Here is a 22686-nt window from a genome sequence, read left to right on the forward strand (position 1 = left end):
TAAAAATGGCTAATTCTGTTGCTGCAGATCTGCCCTTTTCAAAATAAGTTGCATTTATTGTGTTTTAGTATTTAGAAATAGAAGTCTTGAAAGGGAGGAACTCACTGTATGAGCGGTATTGTATATAAAATTGTAAGGTCTCTACAGGTGTTTGGGGTACACAGAAGAGAGGGGGGAGAGAAAGAAAAGAAAGAAAGAAAGAAAGAAAGAAAGAAAGAAAGAAAGAAAGAAAGAAAAAGACTGTCAAAGCAAATGACAAGTGGAAGGAATAGCCTTCTAAAATGAATAGAATTAATAGCTACTTATTTCTTGGAATATATGCGCAAAGGCTGACTGGGGCTCTGGTGAGGCCTAGTCTTGTTCTTGCTGTCTTAATTGGGCTCTGTTGTTTGCCTCTAACCACCAGCCATCAGCTGCTATTAAATGCTAAAAATAACAAGGCATTTCATTTACACCCCCTTATGGTTCTCTGATTTCTGATGCCTTGCATGTATCTTCTTTTCACAATCTGGCATTGTGCTGCTCTTTGGTTGAAGCTTTAGGATGGCCACACTTCATATTTTATTGATATTTGCTCATAGTGGTGGCATTCAGACTCTCTGGGTGGTATTAAGTGTAGCGTGAAGTAACTAGATCTGTTAGCACAAAGAAACATGTTTATGCAACAGAACTCCTCCCCTCTTCTTCACCTATATTTCTCTCCCATATCTGTTTTGTGTCTGGACCTAACCCTATGGAGCAGGTTCGAAAAGAGTGGGAGGCACAGTGGGAGACATTCTGTTGCACAAGCACAAATCTTTAGAGGACTATTTTCACATCTGCTGTGGGGATCCTGTATTTTGGGGAGGATTCTGTAGTATCTCTACAGCAGGGGTGGAGCTTCTTTTTTGGCCTGAGGGCGGTACTGCCCAGCTCCTAAGGTGCACATGCACACATGCTTCTAGCATCTTTGTAAAGGTACCCCTGCCCGTACGGGCCAGTCGTGACGGACTCTGGGGTTGCGCGCCCATCTCGCTTAAGAGGCCGGGGGCCAGCGCTGTCCGAAGACACTTCTGGGTCACGTGGCCAGTGTGACTAAGCTGCTCTGGCGAGCCTGCACCAGCGCAGCACACGGAAATGCCATTTACCTTCCCGCTATAAAGCGGTACCTATTTATCTACTTGCACTTAAGGGTGCTTTTGAACTGCTAGGTGGGCAGGAGCTGGGACCGAACGACGGGAGCTCACCCCGCTGCGGGAATTCAAACCACCGACCATACGATCGGCAAGTCCTAGGCTCTGAGGTTTTACCCACAGCGCCACCCGCGTCCCCAAGCATCTTTGTAGCTGACATTAACTTTTCCAGTTTTGTGCCTGATGGAGCAGTGGAAACATAAGCCTCTCCCCCAGGCTTATGTCCCTCATCTGGTGGTGTTCACATGCAACCTGAGACTTCTCTTGCATGGAGGTCATCTCAGCACTTCCCTCTTCAAGCCCATTCTGGTTCTAGGAGACAGCAGGGAAACCCTTCCCCCTCCCTCCCCTCGCCGCCCATAAATCACTGGATCTCTCTCATGGGTCAGCTTCCTGCCCAATGCCTCCATCACAAACTTGTCAAGGCCTTGCCAGTTGCCCTCCCACCCTGATATAACATGTCTAATTTGCATATTCCTGCCTGTTTAGTAACTGTGGATTCCCTCCATCCCCAATGAAGGTCCATTGTCACATTTTCTCCAAGTTTTCTGCTGTCACCACCACAGCTAAATTGGGCTAGGGGCCTGTGGAAGGCCACTCTGGAAGGTTCAGTGTGCTGGATTAGGTCGTTAGGCAGGGTTGGGGTTCCCTGCTTCTGGTTTAGGGCATACTTTCACTTCTTGGGAATTGCTCCTGCCCTGCATGTATGGAGTGCAATCTAGGGCATGCTTCATGCGCCCCAGCAGGTGAGGAAGATCTGTAGGAGCAGGCAAGCTGTCTTTAGGGAAGTTTGTTTGGTGTTACTGATCCTCTTACTGAGGAGCTGATAAGATTCCCTGGAACACAGTTTGAAAAAACGGCTGGCTTATATAAACATTAAATGTGCATCCCCTGCAGATCTGCATTGCTTCGTGCCACAAAGGAACTTCAGAGCTCGGCAGAAAACTGTGAACCGCCTCATGCAGCAAAATGACTATAGCCAAAAATATAAAGAAGTTGACACACTTTCCTTAAGCCCTCAGCTGACTTGCTGGCACCGGAGGTAGCTCACGGGGAGACAATCTGCCTTGCATGCAGAAGGTCCCAGGTTCAGAGAGAAAACAATATCTGAAATCCTGGAGGGCTGCTGCCATTCTGCATAGACAAAATGGAGCTAGATGGTCTGACTTGATATAAGGCAGCTCCCCATATTGCTATGTTGGATATGGGAAGGCCTGGAAAAAAACCAGAAACATGGGGGGGGCGGACACTGGGTTTTTTCCCATTTCCCCCCGAAGCCGTTGGAAAAAAACCTGCCCCCCATATTTTTTTAAAACTAGTTTTTTTACCAGTCCACACCCCCCCGGCCTTCCCATCTCTAAAATTTTTGCCTATAGCAGAGAGCCCCCATGAATTCAAAGCTGGATGGAGTGGCAGATATCGCTAGAATAGCTCCTAGCCAAAGCAAGGGAGGTGGCACTCTTCAAGTGGATGGCCAGAGGCAGATGTATAGCCAGGTGTCCAGTTAAACTCAGTAGTGGAAAGAGGTGTGTCCATGAGACTAACAGCTGAAACCACAGATAGGAAGTAGATAGGATCAGGTACTCCCAAGGAACAGCAGGTTGCGCTCTAGAAAGGCTAGAGACCTGTATACAAGGTAGTATGTTGCTTGAGGCAAAGGCCCGAGACTAGTACTGTTTATGTGATTAAGAGTTGTCTTTCTCTGAGTCATAGAATCATAGAACTGCAGAGTTGGAAGGAACCCCAAGGTTCCTCATCTAGTCCAACCCCCTGCAATGATCTACCTCAACTAGATCATACATGACAAATGGCCATCCAACCCAGGGTTGGTCCGTCAAGGGTGCAGGCCCAGCGGGGTGTGTGTGTGTGTGTGTGTGCAAAAATCATGCCTCTCCACTCTGGCTCAGAGTGGCTAGAAGGTCTGTCCATGCATTCCTCTTGTGCTGCTCTTCCATAGCTGTGGGAAACTGGGTGAGGCACGCAGGCTCCTCTGAGTGCCTTGGCGGAGAAATTTGGTCACTGGCATGGGCCGTTGCAGCAACCCTGCAGGGTCCCCTCTCCAGTTAGAAGTGGGGAGAGTTGCAGGAGGAGGAAAAACGGGGGGGGGGGGAGAGACCAAAGAGAAAGCAGTGAGGGGAAGGAGGGAGAGAGAGAGGCAGGAACAGAGAGATGGACCAATAGAGATGGAGGAGAGCAGACCCAACCTTGATGGCCACAGAGGAAATCACTGGGTAAGTGCGACAGGTGGCAAATTTTTTTTTTACAAAGGTTCTGGTACATTGTCTCTTCCAGCTTCAAAGGTGCCGATACATCTCCTTTCCGAGGGTACAAGGGAGCCTAGGTACACCTTTGATCCAACCTCTGCTTAAAAACTTCCAAGGAAGGAGATTCCACCATCTCTTGTGGGTGTCTCCTTAGAATAGATTTTCCTAGGATGGAGGAACAAATTCCCTATATTCTACTTGGAATTTCTTTTGAGTTGTGGTAGAGGCCTGGTTCTCTTAAGCCTAATGTACCATCCAGGTCCCTCTCTCTCCCCTTTCCATTCTTGCAGTTCTACCTGACTGCCTAGCTAAACTGCTTCAATCTGCAGCATAATCTATCACTAGATTTCTCCCTCCTCCATCTCCAGTGCTAAACAACGTACGTGCAAAAAGCAGATCTGACTGCTAGATCACGTCTATGAGGGAGATGAGTAGCTGGCACCACAGCCACTTGAAAGACAGTGACGGTCCACAGCAGGAAATAAGTCCATTCATCTGTAGAACCTAGGCCCTTTGCTGTTACCTATCCTGTGTCCTACTTTACCTTTACCTTACATGTTGTTAGACTACAAGTCTAGTTATCTCTGATCATTAGTCTCACTGGCTGAGGCTGATGGGTGTTCTAGTCCCAAACATCTGACAGGTACTACACTGGGGAAGGCTGATGAGGCCCAGTACTATCTAATCCTAAGTGGCAGTGACTTTCCCAAGCTCTCAGGCAGAGAAAGACTCTTTCCCAGCCCTGCTGGCTGATGCCTTTTCCCAAACTAGATAAGAAGGGCTATTCTTGGAACCTTTTAAGCCAGCATGCACCTGCTCCATATGTTAATACTTTGCAGATGCAAATTTGCTTGCCCCACATATAACATCAGGTGTAGGGCAGGCTGCTGTGTTTTGGGGGTAGGGACAAATTAGGATATCTGCCATGCCCAGAGGTTGGAGGTTGCCTACCACTCCCACCATTATGGTGTATAAAGCAAAACACAACCAATATTTGTGTATTCTTTATCATACGCATTGTCCATCAGTATTACCAAACTCTTTGCTGTCCTTTCCCACTCTGTTCTGTCTTGCAGAGATGCTGGCAGGTTATTAAGGGACAGAGCCGGAAGCAAAAGTAATTGAAACTGCTGGAGCCTGAAATAAAATAAAGGACCGCCCGCCCCAATCTTTCCCCCCTCTTTCTTCTAATTTTAGCTTAAGGAGCTTCACTGGGTCACATCGATCAGTTCCCTGGGTCATGAGAAGTTTATCGCTGTCCAGAGCTTGGCTGATAACTCGGGGGAAATAATTTGGCGTCTAATTAAACTGGCATTTAAAATGCGCCAAGTCTAGTAAGTGGCATATTGAATACCACTCTCCTCCCTCCCCAAGCTGAGTAGTTTTTTAAAAAAAAGAAAAAGGGAAGCTGCTTTGACATAACCATTTGCGCTAAAGAGAGAAGCAGCAAGACTTGGGTGGGCCAGAAATGTCCTACTGTAGTGTGCTGCACTCTGACTTTCTTTTTGACAGCTTTATAGCCTGTAGAGAGATAGGGAGAGAGAGAGCTTTTGCACATATGCATTGTTGAGTTTCTTTTTGCCTTGGGTGTAGTAGAGGTGGGTTTGCCACCTGCCCCTAGAAAAACAGAATCCTTTTTGTCCCCTGTCTGGTTTGGACTTCATCCCCCCCTTTTTTGAGGTCCTCATCACCACCCTCAAAACTGTGTGGGTGGGTCTGACAGCTCTTGTCCTTCTCAAGGTGGCTCCAAGTTGACTGAAAACCCCCAGACTCTATACTCTACAGTGCCACTTCTCTTCCTCCCACCCTTGCAATGACTTCGACCTTCCAAGCATAATGGATGCCTCCCTCACTCCTTTGTAGGTGGGCCATAGTGAGCCCCGAGGGAGGCAAAGAGGGAGAGGGAGAGAAATACAGGGCTAGCCAGCAGCAGTCCTCAGAGGAATGACCAATGGCTTCAGTATTCTCTACACGAATGCACAGAGTATGGCAAACAAGCAAGAAGAACTTGAACTCTTAATACAGGCTGGCAAATATGACCCCAATAGGCCTAATTACTGAAACCTGGTGGGATGAGACTCACGACTGGAATGTAGAAATTGAGGGGTACAACCTGCTTATAAGAAATAGATCAAACAGGAAGGGAAGAATAGGGAAGATGTGTGCATTTGTGAAGAGATCCATGACTTGGAGCATGGAAAGCAAGTTGAGAGATTATGGGTAAAAATTGTAGGAGAGGGAGACAGCAGTCCTTAGTGTGGGTGATTGCTATAGGCCTCCAAGCCAGACCATCAGCCAGACTTGAATGATGCTTTTGTATAGCAGATTACTTAACATTCAAAAAGAAGAGCTATAGTAGTATGGCAGACTTCACTCCCCCCCCCCCAAATCTGTTGGAACTCAAACTCTTCCAGGAATGTAGAGTCCAACATATTCTTCCACTGCCTCACTAACAATTTCATTACCGAGAAGGTGAAATAAACAACAAGGGAGTCATCCTTCTTGGGCCTGGTCCTCACTAAAGGGGAGAAACTGATCAATGAAGTGAAAGTATGGGGAAACTTGGGGGGAAGTTTTCAGTTGGCAGTGGTGCCGCAATAAAACTGCTAGCACATTCATAAAGCTAAGCAGGATCCAGTATGGTTTCAAACTGAATGGGAGACTGAATGTTGAGGTTCCTACATTCCGAGGAGTTGGACTAGATGTCCTTAGGGTCCTTTCCAACTCTACAATTCTGTCATTCCATGATTCTATGTCCTCATTGATTTCATTATACGCCAAGGGAAAGTTGAGTGTAGTCAGACATGCACACTGGACTTTAAGAAGGCTGATTTCAAAAAGCTTAAGGAACTACTAGGTAAAGTCCGATGGTCAGAAATACTCAAAGAGAAGGGAATCCAAGATACATGGGAGTTTCTTAAAGGTGCAATACTGAAGGCATAAAGGCAGCCAATTCCAAAAAGAAATAAAAGTGGAAGGCACCTAAAGAACCAGGTGTGGCTAAATAAGGAGCTGACGAATGAGCTGAAATGTAAGAAGGGTGTGTATAAGAAATGGAAGAAAGAAGAAATCACAAAGGAAGAATATACAGAAGTAGTCAACAGCTGCTGGGAGGTCAGGCAGGCCCAAACTCAGAATGAACTGAGGCTTGCAAGACAGATTAAAAATAACTAAGTTTCTTTGGCTATGTTCAAAGCAGGAGGAAGAGCAAGCAAGTAGTAGGTCCTCTGTGTGGAAAGATGGAGAAATGCTATTGGGTGACAGAAGGTGGAACTGCACAACACCTACTGGTACTTTGCCTCAGTCTTCACCCAGAAGGAAAGCAGTGCCCAATCTGGTAATAACAGAATAAACAATACAAGAAAGAGCTGCAGCCCAAGCAAGGAAAAGAGGTGGTAAGGGAACACCTAGCTAATTTAAATGAATTCCAACAGCACTAAAGGAGCTTGTGGATGTAATCTCATAGCTTCTGTTTATAATCTTAAAGGACCTTACCTGTTCCCCAAGAGTTCTCTAAGACTGGATGTGGGCAAATGATGTCACCATCCCCATATTCAAAACGGGGAGGAAAGAAGTCCCAGGTAGCTACTAACTAGTCAGCTTTTTTTCTGGGAGTACTCAAGGGAATGCAGTACCGAAACTTTTAGCTTCTTCAAATGTTAAAAGTGTAACACTTAGTGTAACAACTTCACGGTGAGTACCAGCACCTTTTTTTCTTATTTTTGTTTTTAAGCACTGGATACCAGGAAAGGTACAGGAACAGATTTTATAAACAACTTGGATGAAGGTATTGAGGGGATGCTCCTCAGATTTTCAGATGACCTCAAACTGGGACGGGTGGCTAATGCTGCAGAATACCTTAACTAGACCCAAATCAGAATTCAGTATTACCTTAACTGGTCCCAAACTAACAGAATGAAATTCAATAGGGACAAATGTAAGGTTCTCCTCTTAAGCAGGAAGAACCAACTGCACAAATATAAGATGGGGAGGAGCATCTGGCTTGCCAGCAGTACATCTAAGGGTCTTAGTAGACTGCAGGCTTAACATGAATCAACAATGTGATGTACATGCAAAAAAAAAGACTGATGTTATTCTAGACTACAGTGGTACCTCAGGTTACATACGCTTCAGGTTACATACGCTTCATGTTACAGATTCTGCTAACCCAGAAATGGTACCTCAGGTTAAGAACTTTGCTTCAGGATGAGAACAGAAATCGTGCTCCGGCGGCGCAGCAGCAGCAGGAGGCCCCATTAGCTAAAGTGGTGCTTCAGGTTAAGAGCAGTTTCATGTTAAGAACGGACCTCTGGAACGTATTAAGTACTTAACCTGAGGTACCACTGTACATCATTCTGCCTTGGTCAAACCACACCTAGAATACAGTTGTACCTTGGTTCTTGAACAGAATGCGTTCCAGGAGTCCATTTGACTCCCGGAACTGTTTGAAAACCAAGGTGTGGCTTCCAATTGGCTACAGGAGTGTCCTGCAGCCAAGTGGAAGCTGTGGAAGCCATGCTGGACGTTCAGCTTCTGAAAATTGTTCAAAAACCGGAACACTCACTTCCAGGTTTCGATCGTTCGGGAGCTGATTTGTTTGGGAGCCAAGGCATTTGAGATCTATACCTCACCCATGTATTGGATTATGGCAGTGTGCTCTGTGTGGGGCTTCCCTTGCACTTGATCTGCAAACTGCAGTTAATGGAAAATGCTGTGGCATAATTACCAACAGGAATGATAACTTGTCAGCATGTAACACCTCTGCTCAGAGACCTGCGCTGGTTGTCGATTTGCTACAGAATCAGATTTGAGATCACCTTACCCTATATATGTCAATTCGATCACCACAATCTGCGGAACTGGCACTATTACGGGTACAACATAATGCCTGTAATAAATGGATCTTTTAGTATGCATCTGTAATAAATGGATCTTTTAGTATGGCACTAAAAGATTTAGAAATCCTTGCCTATTTGCATCAGAAAGGCACCTTCACTATTACTGTTTTTGGCACCTTCTGAAAACATTTTTGTCTAGGGAAACCTATCTGGATATATAGAATGTTGATGTGCTTTAACCTGTTTTTCGTTTATCTTTGATTTTAATTACTCCTTGAATGTTTAAATAGCTGGTTTTAATTGTTTTTAAAATGATTTTATTTTTTATTCTCCTTGTTAACCGCTTTGCATTTTTTTTGTCAAGCAGTATGTAAATTTCATGTAATAAATAATTTGATGAAAATGTATTGGCACAATGAGCAGTATATTTTCCAAGAGCTCAGCTGGTATATATTCGCACCCATCACATAACCTGCCCAGCTTTCATCCCCCAGATTCCTCATCTGCAGTTTCTGCTTTTCTCCTGGCTACTTTTTGATGCTTTTTTTTTTTTTTTGAAATGTGGTGTTTTATGCACACCCCATTTCCCTTTAAATGGCTACCACCTCCTTTGCCAGCGCTTGTTCTGAACTAAATTTGGTGGCTTGACGTGTTTTCCTTGTAATGCTGCTCGGTAGAGGTGGGCAGGAATGGGGAAGAATATGGCTTTGTTCTCTCTCTCTCTCTCTCTCCCCCCCCACACACATTTCCTTGCATGACCAGGGTTTCTTTTGATACTGTCACTGCTGTTTTTTTTTTTGTTTTTTTTGATAATTTTTATTTTTTTGAGCGTCCAGCCACATGCTTCCTGCCATCATTTGTCTGACTAGGGTCTTTGTAGCCTCTGCCTGCCAAGCTCTCTGGGCTGAACGTTAATGGTTCCATGCCATTTGCCATGTGCTTTCAGCATGGACCGTTCCTCAGTAGTAAACTGCATGGATCTGTAAGCCACGCCCAGCTTTTCAAATGGGACAAAGCCTTTGTAAGCTCACCTGTCTCTTGAGGTAATATTGAGTGTCCTGCTCAGTGTTCCTTTAACACATGAAGCTGTTTACCTGTCCCTCCCAAGGAGGAGACCTTTCCGTAGTGGCCCCTTGAGATTGTGGAACAACTTGCCCTGCTGTGTGATTTTTGTGCACCTCCCTTGAGATGGGTTTTGAGTATGAGAGAGATGTAGCTCTTGGTGGGAGTCTTAGCCTATTAGAAGGAACAGCAAGGAAAAGAACTGGAAGGGCAGGATGCAAAATTGAGAAAGAAATCATATGAAACTTAAGAGAAGAGGAGATGAGTTGGTTGGCTGGTAGGTAGGTAGGTAAGAACCAAGGTCACAGGTAGAGAATGAGGCAGATGAAGCTGAATTATAGGCACCAGCTCCTAGGGGCCCAGGTCCCTTCGGTCCCGCCAACAAAATGTTTGAAAGACCTGCCAATAAAATGTTTGATGGGCATTACAGTACTGTGTTTCTTTCTTTTCCATGTTTGGACCCCATTTCCCAACAAGCCCTGTAAAGGAACTTGTACTAGGCTTGCTGGATGGCAAGAGAACTGGGATTGGGCAAAAACCTCTGACATCATTTATGATGGCCCTTGTGATTGGAGCAGAGAGAGACGAGTGGGGAGAGAATGCAAATTGCTTGCTCCATGGGGCAGGTTCACAGAGCTCTGCCAGAAGGAGAGAGGAAGCAGCTCCTGGTCATTCACCATTTTAAACAATTCAACTAGGAGTGCCTTATTCAGATGACTGAAGGATAACGCTCCCCACCTATTCTCATTATCATTCTTATCATATCAGCTCTTTTCCCCATAGTCCCAGGGCGGGTTACAACAGTTAAATATTTAACCACAATTTAAAACAAAATATTTAAAAGCATTTTAAACACCTTACTGTCACAGAAATAAGGCAGGTCCTAAAAATATGCCGAAACAGGCAGACACATAATTTTGCAGCCCACCCTCAATGATTTGGGGCTGGTGGAGGTAGAGGCAACCAGATGCTAGAAACTTTGATTTGGGGACAGTTGGGTTCAAGTCCCTTTTTAGCTGTAAGAATTCAGAGTATTATGTCCAGTAGGAGTGACTTAAGATACGCAGGTGAACCACCTGAATCTCCCATTTTGAATAAACTCTAGTCTAAAACATGCATTGCAAGTTCTATAGCACCACGTTTGATACACAGGGGGGGGGGGGCAGCTGCGGCCCTTAGCTTGCCTTGGTGCCACACACCTTTCCCACTGCTCTCAGCATGGTGTTGTCTGTTGGCAGGAGTGGTGGCCAGGCCTGTGGTTCAGGGGCTGAAGGAGGTGCTGGTGGAGAGGAAAGCCTGAACAGGATTCTGGTTCCAGTGCAAGATGTGCACACCACCCACTACCATGGAGCAGGTGAAGGCGCTGCAGGTGATTTAGAATGAGTGCAGTGACCAAGCCTAAAGTGGGCAGGGTTTATCTAGCCCCCTTCCATATTTTATTCAAGTTTGTGCTCTGAGCTGAATTATTGATCTCTTCAAGCATCATCTGGCAGTTGGTCTGGACTCTGTTGTGAGGATATTCTAGCACTAGATTTATTGCATGAAGCCAGAAGCTGGGTGAGCCTTCTTTGCCTCTGATTCTTTGTTCTGTTCATTTCCCCAAATTGTTAGTGGAGATTTTGACCGTTTCATCTTCCTCAGAAGCATTACCCCTCTGAGGTAAAGGGGAACCAACTGTGGCCTGCAAAAACACAATACTTGTTAGAACACAAAGTGCTTATTTAGCTGTGATTAGGCAGGCAGGTAGCTGGGAAGGCAGCTGCTAATCTGTGAATAACCTGAGATCCCCAGAAGGAACGCGTTGCAGGTGGTAGAGAAATGAGGCATTGTATTAGGGTCTGTGGGGGGTAACCAGGAAGGGAATATCTGTGCCAAACTAATAGGGAGGTTTGTGAAAAGGATGCTGTTCCCCCCTCTCAATTACTTTGTGCCTATGAGGTGGCCAGTATTTGTAAGTATGGCCCTTCCTTGTCCCTTATTACCCTATTGCACTGTGTTCTTCCCTGGTCCTTGGCATATCTCCTGATGACAGCAGAATCTGTAGTTGTTAAGTTGGTGTCTTCAACATAATGTCTTAGGAAAAGGTTGTTGGTTTTGGTCCAGTTTTCCAATTTGTTAAGCTCATTGTGAATCATGATTCTATCTTCACTGCATTGTTTTCTCTTCTGGACATGGGGTGGCTAAGTGAACACCAGCAATTTTTACTTCTGTGTCTGCTAAAGTTATCCAGCATCCCTAGTGCTAGCCCCCTCCTCCAGCCACCGCTCTCTACAGCAGGCTTCACCCAACCTGGTGGCCTCTACGAACCTTACCCAGCATGGTCATACTGGATGAGGTTTATGGGAGCTGAGATCCAAAACACCCAGAAGGCACCAGGTTGGAGGTTTCCCTACAAATGCTCTCTTGAGTTTGCATGGGGAACGCATTTGGCTCTCTGACCTCTCTCTCCTGCCACAAGCCTTCTATTGTGTCCTTGTTTTTGCTTAAGTTTGGAGGACTAATCTTCCTGGAACTTGCTAGATTTGAAGATGTCTGTCTCCACTTTCTTGCCCTTCCTTATCAGGAAAATGAAGAGTTTTCATACCAAGTGGGTTGCAAGAGTACTTCGACACAGAACCCGTAGGCTGCACCCTGCCTTTTTGTGTGGGGATGGCGGAGCAAGGCCAAAATTTGACGCCCCGCCCTGCCCTCACACTGCCTTTCCAAAGCTGGCTTAGTGAGGCTCTAAGCTTTGGCGATGAGCCACAAGGCTCTGGCTAACTAGGCTTTGTGAAAGACGTAGGCAAAATCTAGGAACCTGTCAGAGCACTCACACCTCCTTCCCAAACCCCAGCTTACCCAATGTAAGGGCAGGGGGGTATCAGATGATTCCGAGGGCCACCCAAAAAGCACACTGGACTACCCTGATCCAGAGCAAGCTTGCCTGAAGTGTTGTTAGACAGAATGATAGTAATGAAACTCTCTCTCTCTGGGTGTGTGTGTGTACTGATTGCAGAATTCAATTTTATACAAAATTTGTGCTAAGCATGTTTTTTAAGAGTCACACACATATGCAACCCTGGGTGTGTCACTTGTTAAAACGCCTTGAGAAACAACCTCTCTGCAGAATAGTTCCACTGTTCCTTTTGGGGTTTCATCCTCTTCCATTCCCCCTCCGCTGCCTTTTCTTTCCAGTTGCCCCATTTTCGTTCTGCGTCTGGATATTTTTAGCCTGCTTTGTATATCTGTTTCTCTGTCCTTCTCTCTCTCTCTCTCTCTCTCTCTCTCTCTCTCTCTCTCTCCCCTCCCTCTCTCCCCACCCTTCCCAGTTTGCTTTTCTGTCAGAGGCAGGGAAACTGGCATTTTCTCAGTTTTCTCATTCCCACCCCCCTCTCTGTTGGGTCTGCCTTGCCATTTCTCCATCTGTTTCTGCTTCCATTGGCTTGTTCACACCATCTTGTTTACTTGCCTATTTAAGTAAATTCAATCTTGGTGTTTTCCACCTAGTCTTTTACTCTCTTTTTTTTGTACACGTCATGTAAAGGTTCTGGGGATAGAACTACAGCAACATGTTCTGCTCTTTTTAATGCGAATACAGTGGTATTAACATTTTCCAGAGATAATTTCAAGGAAGGAAGGAAGGAAGGAAGGAAGGAAGGAAGGAAGGAACTTCTCTCCTCCCCCCCCCCTTCCCACCTCCACCCCCACTCCACCTAATGGGCTGATTTTCAGTCTCAAAAGTGAGGACTGTGTTTCTGGTGATGACTGAGCAGATGAGCATCAGAAGAGCCCCGCTGGATCAATCCAGTGGCCCATCTAGGCCAGCATCCTGTTCTCACAGTGAGAAGCCAGATGCCCCAACAAGAAGCCTGAAAGCAGGACTTGACTGCAATAACACTCCTCCCTCCTTCCATTTCCAAGCACTAATAAACAGAAACATACTGTCTCCAGCAGCATTCTAGTCCTCATTGTTAAGAATATAGGAAGCTGCCTCATACAGAGTTGGGCTGTTTGTTCATCTAGCTCAGTGTTGCCTACTCTGACTGGTAGCAGCTCTTGGGTTTCAGGCAGGAGATCTCTCGCAGCCCAGCAAAGATGTGCCATTGGGGATTGAACCTGGTCCCTTCTGGATGCAAATCAGATGTTCTACCACTGTGATGTGACCTGATGACTTTTAGGCGATTTGCCCTGCTGCTTTGAATAATACAGCAGCTGCTGACTTAAACATAGAAGATGTGATGTTGTATTCTGATGTTACCTCAAGTGAGAAGATGAGTGGCAGGTGTATAGTGTGTCATATGTTTGAGGACTGTGGAGAAATACTGTTCCCATTACACAAGAGAAATTAAACCCGCCTCCCGATTAACACTTCTGCACTTACCTGGGAAAATGTCCAACTCCACACACTTTGGAGGGAGGGGGAGGGAGGCAAACGTGTATAAATAAACCATAACACTTTTCCTGCCCCTATTATTGTTTATTTGCTATGCAAATGCCTGCCTAACTCCTGCCACCACAAGAGTCATAGCTTGCCTCTAGCACAACCCTATGTAGAGACACACTGAGATTCAGTGGTTAGTGTGTCAGACTAGAACAGGGGTGAGCAAACTTTTTCAGCAGGGGGCCGGTCCACTGTCCCTCAGAGATTGTGGGGGGCTGGAATATATATATTTTTTGGGGGGGGATGAACGAATTCCTATGCCCCACAAATAACTCAGAGATGCATTTTAAATAAAAGGGCACATTCTAATCATGTAAGAACACACTTATTCCCAGACTGTCCGCAGGCCGGATTGAGAAGGCGATTGGGCTGGATCTGGTCCTTGGGCCTTAGTTTGCCTACTCATGGACTGGAACCTGGGAGACAAGGGTTCAAAGCCCCACTTGGCCGTGAAGCTGATTGAGTGACCCTAGGCCATTCACAGGCTTTTAGCCTAACCTACTTCACAGGGTTGTTGTGCGGCTTAAATGAGGAGGATGATAAGCACGTACAGTGGTGCCTCGCAAGACGAAACTAATTCGTTCCGCGAGTTTTGTTGTCTTGCGATTTTTTTCGTCTTGCGAAGCACGGTGTCGGAAAAGTTTTGGAAAAGCTTCAAAAATCACCAAAGTCTTCAAAAACCTCAAAAAAGGCTGCCACACCGCGTGCTATGAGTTGCTCCTCGAAGTCAAGTCACAACTGTATTAACGGTGTTAAGAAAAAGGAAACAAACTTGCAAGACATTTCCGTCTTGCGAAGCAAGCCCATAGGGAAAATCGTCTTGCGAAGCAGCTCAAAAAACAAAAAACCCTTTCGTCTTGCGAGTTTTCCGTCTTGCGAGGCATTCGTCTTGCGAGGTACCACTGTACATTGCTTTCAGCTCCCTGAAGGAAAAGGTGGGTGATAGATATATAGTAACAGTGACTACAGGTTGGGAAAGTGACATGGGAAACCTGTTTTCAAACCTGCTTTGTCTGTGATCCTCACTATGAGTGGCCAAGGCACTGTTTCCACATAACCTCCTCACAGGGTTAAAAAGCCTTCTCTTTTCATTTTGCTTTGCTCTTTAAAAAAATAGTACCTGCCACCATTTCTTGCTCTCAACTATCATTGAGGCCCAAAATGACTTCCCTGTGTTTTTCACAGGTCACACCTATATCCCTTTGCTTATGCATGCACATCCCATTCAAAATAAATCTTGCCCCACATTAAAATAATCAGCATTAACTGTGTCTCCCAGTCGCTCTTGCCAAGCCTCCCATCAGTCCCCTTGGTCATGGAATTATTTCCCATCTAAATCAGCACTTGGTAGACTGCATGGCCTGAAGAAGCCCATCACCACACATTAGAATATATTCAGTGTGACAGGGTAGGGGTTTTTTTGTGGGGGTGGTCGAGCAGCGCCATGTTTGTCAGTAAAGTGGGCATGGAACTCCAGTTAGTAGTGTGAATTTGAATATTTTTCAAGAGGTGAAATACTAAGGGTGGGAGATGAGTTGGAAAATATAAATGATTTGGTTTGGGGGGTTTTTAATGAACAAATCATTATTCTGTTCATAACCTGTGTGTGTGTGTGTTAAGCACAGCTTTTGGCACGAAGAAATCAGCAATCACTTTTACACTGAAACCAGAGCTTTTCAACACCTCATTAGCAAACCTCATTATTTCAAGCAGTAATTATTTGGGGGCTCCTGGAGCATAATTAAGCAAAAACCTGCAAGAGATGACTGGCCGACACCCTTTCACGTCTGAAGCAAATCTTTGCAGCAGTTGCATTCGTGTAACCAGCACCCTTGATCCTTTAATTCACCTGCTTTCCATTTTACCTGTTGGTGACTTCTCCTGCTAGTTATTGGCACATGTTGAAAAGTATGGCTGGATCCAGACAGGGTAAGGCTGGCAGAGGAGGTCTGCTGATGAGGAAAAACCTGTCAATCAAAGGCAGGGGTGGGGAACCTGTATGTAGTCTTCCAAGCACAGTCAGACGGCAACTCTCATCATTTTGGACCAGGGGTCAGCAACCTTTTTCGGCCGTGGACCGGTCCACCATCCCTCAGACCATGTGGTGAGCCGGACTATATTTAGGGGCGGGGAGAAATGAACGAATTCCTATGCCCCACAAATAACCCAGAGATGCATTTTAAATAAAAGCACACATTCTACTCAAGTAAAAACACCAGGTGGGCCCCACAAATAACCCAGAGATGCATTTTAAATAAAGGGACTCATTCTCCTCATGTAAAAACATGCTGATTCCCGGACCGTCCGTGGGCCGGATTGAGAAGGTGATTGGGCCGCATCCGGCCCACCGGCCTTAGGCTGCCTACCCCTGTAATCTGGACCATTGGCTTTGGTGGCTTGGGCTGCTGGGAGTTTGAGTTCAGTAACACCTGCAGGGCTGCAAGTTTAACAGCCCTAATTGAAGGTATCTTGTGGTCTTGACTTTACTTTTCTTAATTTCCCCTTTTAGTATTCATTAGCACTGTGTGACATACTGCAGGATGGAGCTGTTGTAAAGAACAGATATGCTAGCAATTGATTGCACAGCTGAGAGGTAGAAAGTGATGTGTGCATGTTCTTGGGTGCCTTTTAATCTTTTTTTGCCTCAGCTATCAAGTGTTTGGGAAGCCACTTGCAGTATGGCAAGCTGGTGTTTAGAAGCTGCATCAAGCAAATTCGATTTTTCCTCTCTTCCTCCCCGTTCTCCCCCTTGCTCATGTAACTTACCAGTTGCTGGATGGTGAAGTGAAAATGCCCTCCATTCAAGGGTTTTGAGAAGAAGGAGAGGAGTAATAAATGCAGTGATGGAAAATTAACTGGATATGGCATTGATGGAGCTGAGAGTGGGGGAAAAGGCTTTGGGAAAACTTCAGTCCTGGTCTCTCTTCATTTCTAGCAAAGTACTCTGCATACGATTTGGGGTAAAATCAGAGAATGATACTATTAAATTCACAGTACTCCCTCTAGAAAAAGACTTGGAAAAACGAAAATGGGAGGTCCTAGAGGAGGAGATTGGGATTCTATCATAAATACAACAGGAAACAGAATTTGAACATAAGGAAATGGGCTTGAATTAAAGTATATAGAATGAGGAAATACGGAATACTATTCCAATATGTACTCACATATTGGAGGGATCACATAGTGGAGGGATTTTAACATGGACATGTAACCAGCAGACAAAAAATCAGAAGCCCTCTTAATCTATCTCTAATATTTCTTTTTCTTTTGTCTTTTTTCTCCCTCTTTCCTTTTTTTCTTCTGTTTCCTTTTTCCTTTTGGAGCCCTATGTTTGGACCTTTGTTAAGTTTCGGGGATTGTGTGCTCATGGGGGTGGTAGATGGTTGATGGAGGGCTCTGGGTTGGAGACAGGGTAATGTTGGTCTCCCAGCGTGAGAGGCTGGGAGGAGAAAAGAAGGATCCCAGGTGAGATCTGGGAGGGACTGCTACCCTCTGTAGGTGGTGGGGGCTGAGAATTGCCTCTAGGAGAGGACTCCATATTCTACCTGTTCTTTTTCTAGTTTTTGTAGCCATTATCTTATTGTACCATGAAAAACTTTTATATGTGTGTGTGGGGGGTGTTACACCCACACATCTACACTTACTCATAAGTTGCTGGAAACTGCAGGAGGGGAGAGTACTGTTGTGCTCAAGGTTTCCTACAGGCTTCAGGTTGGCCACCTCAAGAACAGGATGCTGGACTAGATGGGTCATTGGCCTGATCTAGGAGGGCTGTTCTTAAATTCCTGCTGTGGGGTAAACCTACAGCTCTACCAGCGGACAAAGCTAGAGAGACTTAATTGAACAGGCATAGGGATCTTTTTTAAACAACAATAACCCACAACTTTAATAGGCTCCCTTGATGTATGCAATTCAGTAATGAATGGAGCAAAGAAACAGCAAATGACAGTCACTTGCTGAGACTCTCTCTCCTTGTGGATTTTAGTAGGCCTCCATGGGAAGGGTGATGTGTGTTTGCATGTGTGTGTGTTTCCCCCTTTTCATTCTTATGACACTGTATGTGCCATAACCTGCAGCATTTTCATTCTGACCTTCCTGCCACCCATGGCTAATCTAGATTTTTGCCTGTATCCCCTTTCTAGGACTGAGTTTGCCCTGAAAGAAGCCATGTCGACAGGCGGCATGGAGGATGACATCCCTCAGGGAGAGAGGAAAACTGTCACAGACTTCTGTTATCTGCTGGATAAATCCAAACAGCTCTTCAATGGCTTAAGGTCAGTCAGTTTCAGGTGTTTTGTATAGGTAGGGCTTGAGCTGGGGGAGAAACCAACAACTCAAAAATTCTGGAATCTGGCAATCTAGATTCCTTACTGGGAAAAGTTTAAATCTACAAACTGTATTAATTATGCAGATTTTGCATTCCTCGTGTTTTGCACAATTCTAGTTTTGCTAATAACACAGAGCTCTGCAGTATGCTGAATCTCCACTCCAACTCCAGAAACCTTCCTGGATCCACCCCTCTGGCTTCTGAAGCTTTATCTGGAAGTTCTCAAGTGCTTGGCAGCTACCACAAGGATATAATACAGTATGTGATTCAAAATAAGAGATCACCCGAACACCCTCAGTTTCCTGAAGTGTGTACAGTATACAGGATTCTTGGTGTGGAGCATTGGGTTGCCTTCATGCAGAATATAATGTTTTTCCTTGGGAAATGAGTACATAGCTGATGTACTCATAGCATAAATGAGCAGAAGGATTTGGGGAGATGAAACAGGAGACTGGACAGTGACTGTGTCCATTGCAGGAAAAAGAGCAGGGATTACCAAGTGAAGCCAGATGGGTTTGTGTGTGAAGAAACTCAACTTTAAAATGTGGAAGAAAACAATTGGTCTTCAGGCTTTTCTTTTTTCTTTAAAGAGCTAGAAGTTATTTCTTTGGAACATCATTTTAGTCAGAGGCTGTGTGTTTGTGGCTTTAGAAACAGCGACCGCCCAAACTCGAGGATTCTGCCAGAGCTGTCAGATTGTCCTTTAGATATCGTGTCTGCTATACAATTGCAAAATCTTGGTGACTGTGTTCTTCCTCCTTAGGGGGACACTTCTATTTTATTCACATTTTTATCCTTCCCTTAAGGATCTCAGAGTGGTATTCATGATTGTTTCTTCCAACCCCATTTTATCCACCCAACTGACTTTCTTTCCCTCTCAGCCTAACCTGTTTCAGAGACAGACATGGAGAATGGCCCAGTTGGCATGTAGGAAGGCATTGTTTTCCATTCTGCCCTGTAGTCATTGCATGACGCACTGTTTCTGTTCTGCTGCAGTTTATTTTCTATCAAAAATAGTTATTTGTCTCGCTGTCTGCTGTGGCAAAATTATGTAACTTGCTTAAATAGTTATGTAAATTATATTGTCATTATGTTATTCCACCCCATTCATTTTAATGCAAAGGAAACAACGCAAATGGTGGTGGAGGCGGGAATGCAGTCTGTTACGTATCATTTGCAGACTGAAAGCAGCGACAACAGCAAATGCCAATCATATTTGCTGGATTTATATCAATCCCTGAAATGGGATGAATAAGTGAACATTAACAATTTCTGCTGCTGCTTCTGTTTTCATCGGAATTCTCTGATCTCTATTACCCAGTGAGCTTTAGCCAATGATCTGAATCCAGGTCTTCCCACTGTGAGTCTCCCAAAAATCCTGGATTGCCTATGGTCCTATGTGTTAAAGACTGATCCTTGGTTATAATTAGATGCAAGTGGAATTTGTAAAGTGCTGAACATACCTCAAACTTTGGTACATGTGGTATGCTCAAAATGGGCACACACAGCAAGAATTTGTCTCCCATAAACTGCCTCCGCAGCCTTGACCAGTTGCTTGCTCCAGTATGATGATCCTGTACCTTCCTGCTTTAGAGCTAATATTCACAAAGAGCTGTGCAAGTAAGGAGAGGGGCAGTGCTTCAAAGCCCACTACCTGTTGCTATAACTTCAATGGCAAGCTGAAAAAAACCAAATTAATGAAAAGCAAGATAGTGATCAGCCCTGATGCTGCTTCATTGGCAGGCATCTAAGAGGTGTGCATCCACGAATCCTTTCATTTAAACTCTTTTATGTCATACTGAATCTGCTTTTCCCCTTCCCTCTTTTAGCCAAGGTGACTCTGGCAATTGTTTTATTTTTTTGTGGCTCAAATGTTAAATTCCTCCCTTTGTGCCAGAGGCATCTCTTATGTGAAGCAGCCTCCTATAGGCAGCGGTTGTTGTTTTTGACACTGTCAAGCTCCACCGAGTGGAAGGTAGAAAGAAGGGTCTATTCTGGGAGAAAGGAGCCAAGGCTCTTTAGCAAGCCCCCCTGGAAGCTGCCTGAGAGCTTGGTATAGTGAAATGGTGGAGGTGGTGAACTGCATCTTTTCACAGTTAAGCTTATACCCTACTTTTCCATATGCATTTCCCTTCTGTCTGAAGTGGTATGACCCAAAACTACCTTCTCATCCTGCATAACCTGAATGAACACATGGCAGCAGAATGAGGTGGTGGAATCTTGAGCTGTTAAGTATTTATGTAAACATCAGTGATGACTGATGCCCATTGGGACTGATAGAGTGAAAGACTGGGAGCTCAACAGTAGATGGAGCCAGAGCCAAAAATAGATGGAGCTAGGGCCAACCACTTGTAGTTCTGCTCCAAGCCTCCTGCCTGCTGAGTTCCACAAGGGCATCCCTGAGGCCAAGGAGGATGAATACGGCAGGGAGGTTCTCCTCCTTGACTGGTTGTGAGCCAGAAGGTAGGTAGTTGGGGGCTAGCTGAGGGTGGACTGAGGTTAGTGGGGCAGTGCCCCCTATTAGCCCAAATGAATGAGGCTCCACTGGTAAGCATGTATTTAAGACTTTATACCACTTTTCAGAGAAGACTGACTCTCAGTATGGTTTATAATCACATTCACAGAAATGAAATATTGAAAACACATAAAATACAGTGGTGCCCCGCAAGACGAATGCCTCGCAAGACGAAAACCCGCTAGACGAAAGGGTTTTTCGATGCGCTTCACAAGACGAATTTCCCTATGGGCTTGCTTCGCAAGACGAAAATGTCTTGCGAGTCTTGCGATTTTTTTCGCTCCCCCCCTTTTTCTAAGCCGCTATGCCGCTAATAGCCTTTTAGCCGCTAAGCCTTTAATAGCTGCTAAACCGCTAATAGCGCTAATCCACTAATCCCCTAATAGGGTTGCTTCGCAAGACGAAAAAACCGCTAGACGAAGAGACTCGCGGAACGGATTATTTTTGTCTTGCGAGGCACCACTGTAACCAGTCACACCCCAAAATATATAAGGCAAGATAGCCCATTTCAAACTGCAATCAAACTAACCCCCAAAGGCCACAGCAAAGAAAAACATCTTGTAAGACCCATTTGAAAGAGACTAGAGATGGGCTTTGCCTTGATACCACTTGGAACTGAGTTCCGTAACTGGGTCTCAGCTCCTGATGTCAGGCTTCAGAAGCAGGTTCACGTTATTGAATGTTCCACTACATGATTTTCTTTGTAAATACATGTTATTGAAGTCCCACATCAGAGACAAAGGTTCTTGCCTTGCCTGCTTCAAGCTACTTCTCTACTCGAAGGAGTTAGGTTTTTTTGTCTTGTTATGCTTTGCTTTGCTTTTTGCTTTGTTGTAATGTGATCTCCCTTCCTCCCCTCACAGTGGTACAGTCCATGCTGCGGCCTCATTGCCACTTCATTCAGCTGTGCACACAAAACTGCTTCTTGTAGAAGAGCTCTTGAGTGCAGGCATTTATAGTCTTTGCTGCATGTGTGTGTGTCCTCTAATCATGCATGCACACTGTCTGGTAAAGCAACCTGCCTGCAAGTGAGAGGTGGAAAGGGGAGGGTGCGCTGCTGCAGAATTCTGGCTGTATCTTTTGGCTCAGAAAAACACGAGCCAATACATTTCTCCAGAAATGAAAACTGGAGCAAACGGTACTGTGTTTGACTGGCTCTACAGAGAGCCTGGGCTTGGTGCCTGCAGGCCTTTGGGGATCACTTGGTGTTTGCTGCTCTTGGCTCAGGTTCACTCGCTGGTGCCTGTGGGTAAGCAGCAGTTACCTGAGTTACCGTCTCCCAGGATAATAGTGAGTGTAAGAGCAGGAAGGGGAGGTACAGAGCACCAACCGACCACAACAGCAGTATCTGTTTACAGTGGCGAGTGGTGGGGATTGGATGGTGAATGTCAGTCAATATCCAGCCTGCTCTGGACTGGCTGTTTGCTTTTAGTGTTAGACCAAAAATTTGGAGCGAAATAAATCTTGCCCGTGCTTTTTTCTTTTTTAAACAATTTTTATTAAAAGATTTTCCTTGTTTACAAAAGCACATGCGCTGTCTCTTTTTTCAGGTTGTGTTTTCTACCAGTTACATGTGTTGTGAGACATTAGTGTTAGATGCAGTATAGGGTTGGAAAGAAAAGAGGGGTGGGCGGGAGAGAGGGGGTGGTGGTAAAGCTTTTGTTCTTTTACTTAGTGTATGTGTACAGGTTTTGTGTCAGCGTCACTTGGGTAGGTTCTCTTTCTATTCTTCTTATGTTTCCTTGGTGGTGAGAGAGGTTGGGGTGGCCTAGGGTGTGGTTGATGGTCTTTGGTTGGCTGGCTGCAGTGGGATTTGTTTGTGCTTGTGTGAAGGGGGGCGTGTTGTTGGATTAAGTTAGCCATATTGAATTGTATGCTGTCGGTGGGTTCATGTTGTCTTGTTGGGCTGTGCATGTGATTAAGGGGAGCCATACCAATCCAGCACATTTCTGACACTGCTTCACTCTGGTCAGTGACCGAAATAAAACGATTCAATCTTTCATTCTGACACTGCTTAAAGAACTAGGTTCTAGAACTGAAAGAGATGGTCATGGAGAAACTACTGGCAAACCCCCAGGGGTCTGGCTG

At 45.2% G+C, this 22686-nt stretch overlaps 1 protein-coding gene across 3 annotated transcripts in view; it reads left to right on the forward strand.

Annotated features, from left to right (window-relative positions):
• The window catches only part of SCAI (suppressor of cancer cell invasion), an 83527-nt gene that overhangs the window by 24065 nt on the left and 36776 nt on the right, over window positions 1-22686 (forward strand). For all 3 annotated transcript variants that reach the window (XM_082207693.1, XM_082207692.1, XM_082207694.1), the window contains one exon: window positions 17899-18030. In XM_082207693.1, the coding sequence (XP_082063819.1) occupies window positions 17899-18030 (132 nt within the window). The remainder of the gene's footprint in view (window positions 1-17898; window positions 18031-22686) is intronic.

This window comes from Podarcis vaucheri, assembly GCF_965113315.1.
Source record: "Podarcis vaucheri genome assembly, chromosome: Z".
Classification (NCBI taxonomy): Eukaryota; Metazoa; Chordata; class Lepidosauria; order Squamata; family Lacertidae; genus Podarcis; species Podarcis vaucheri.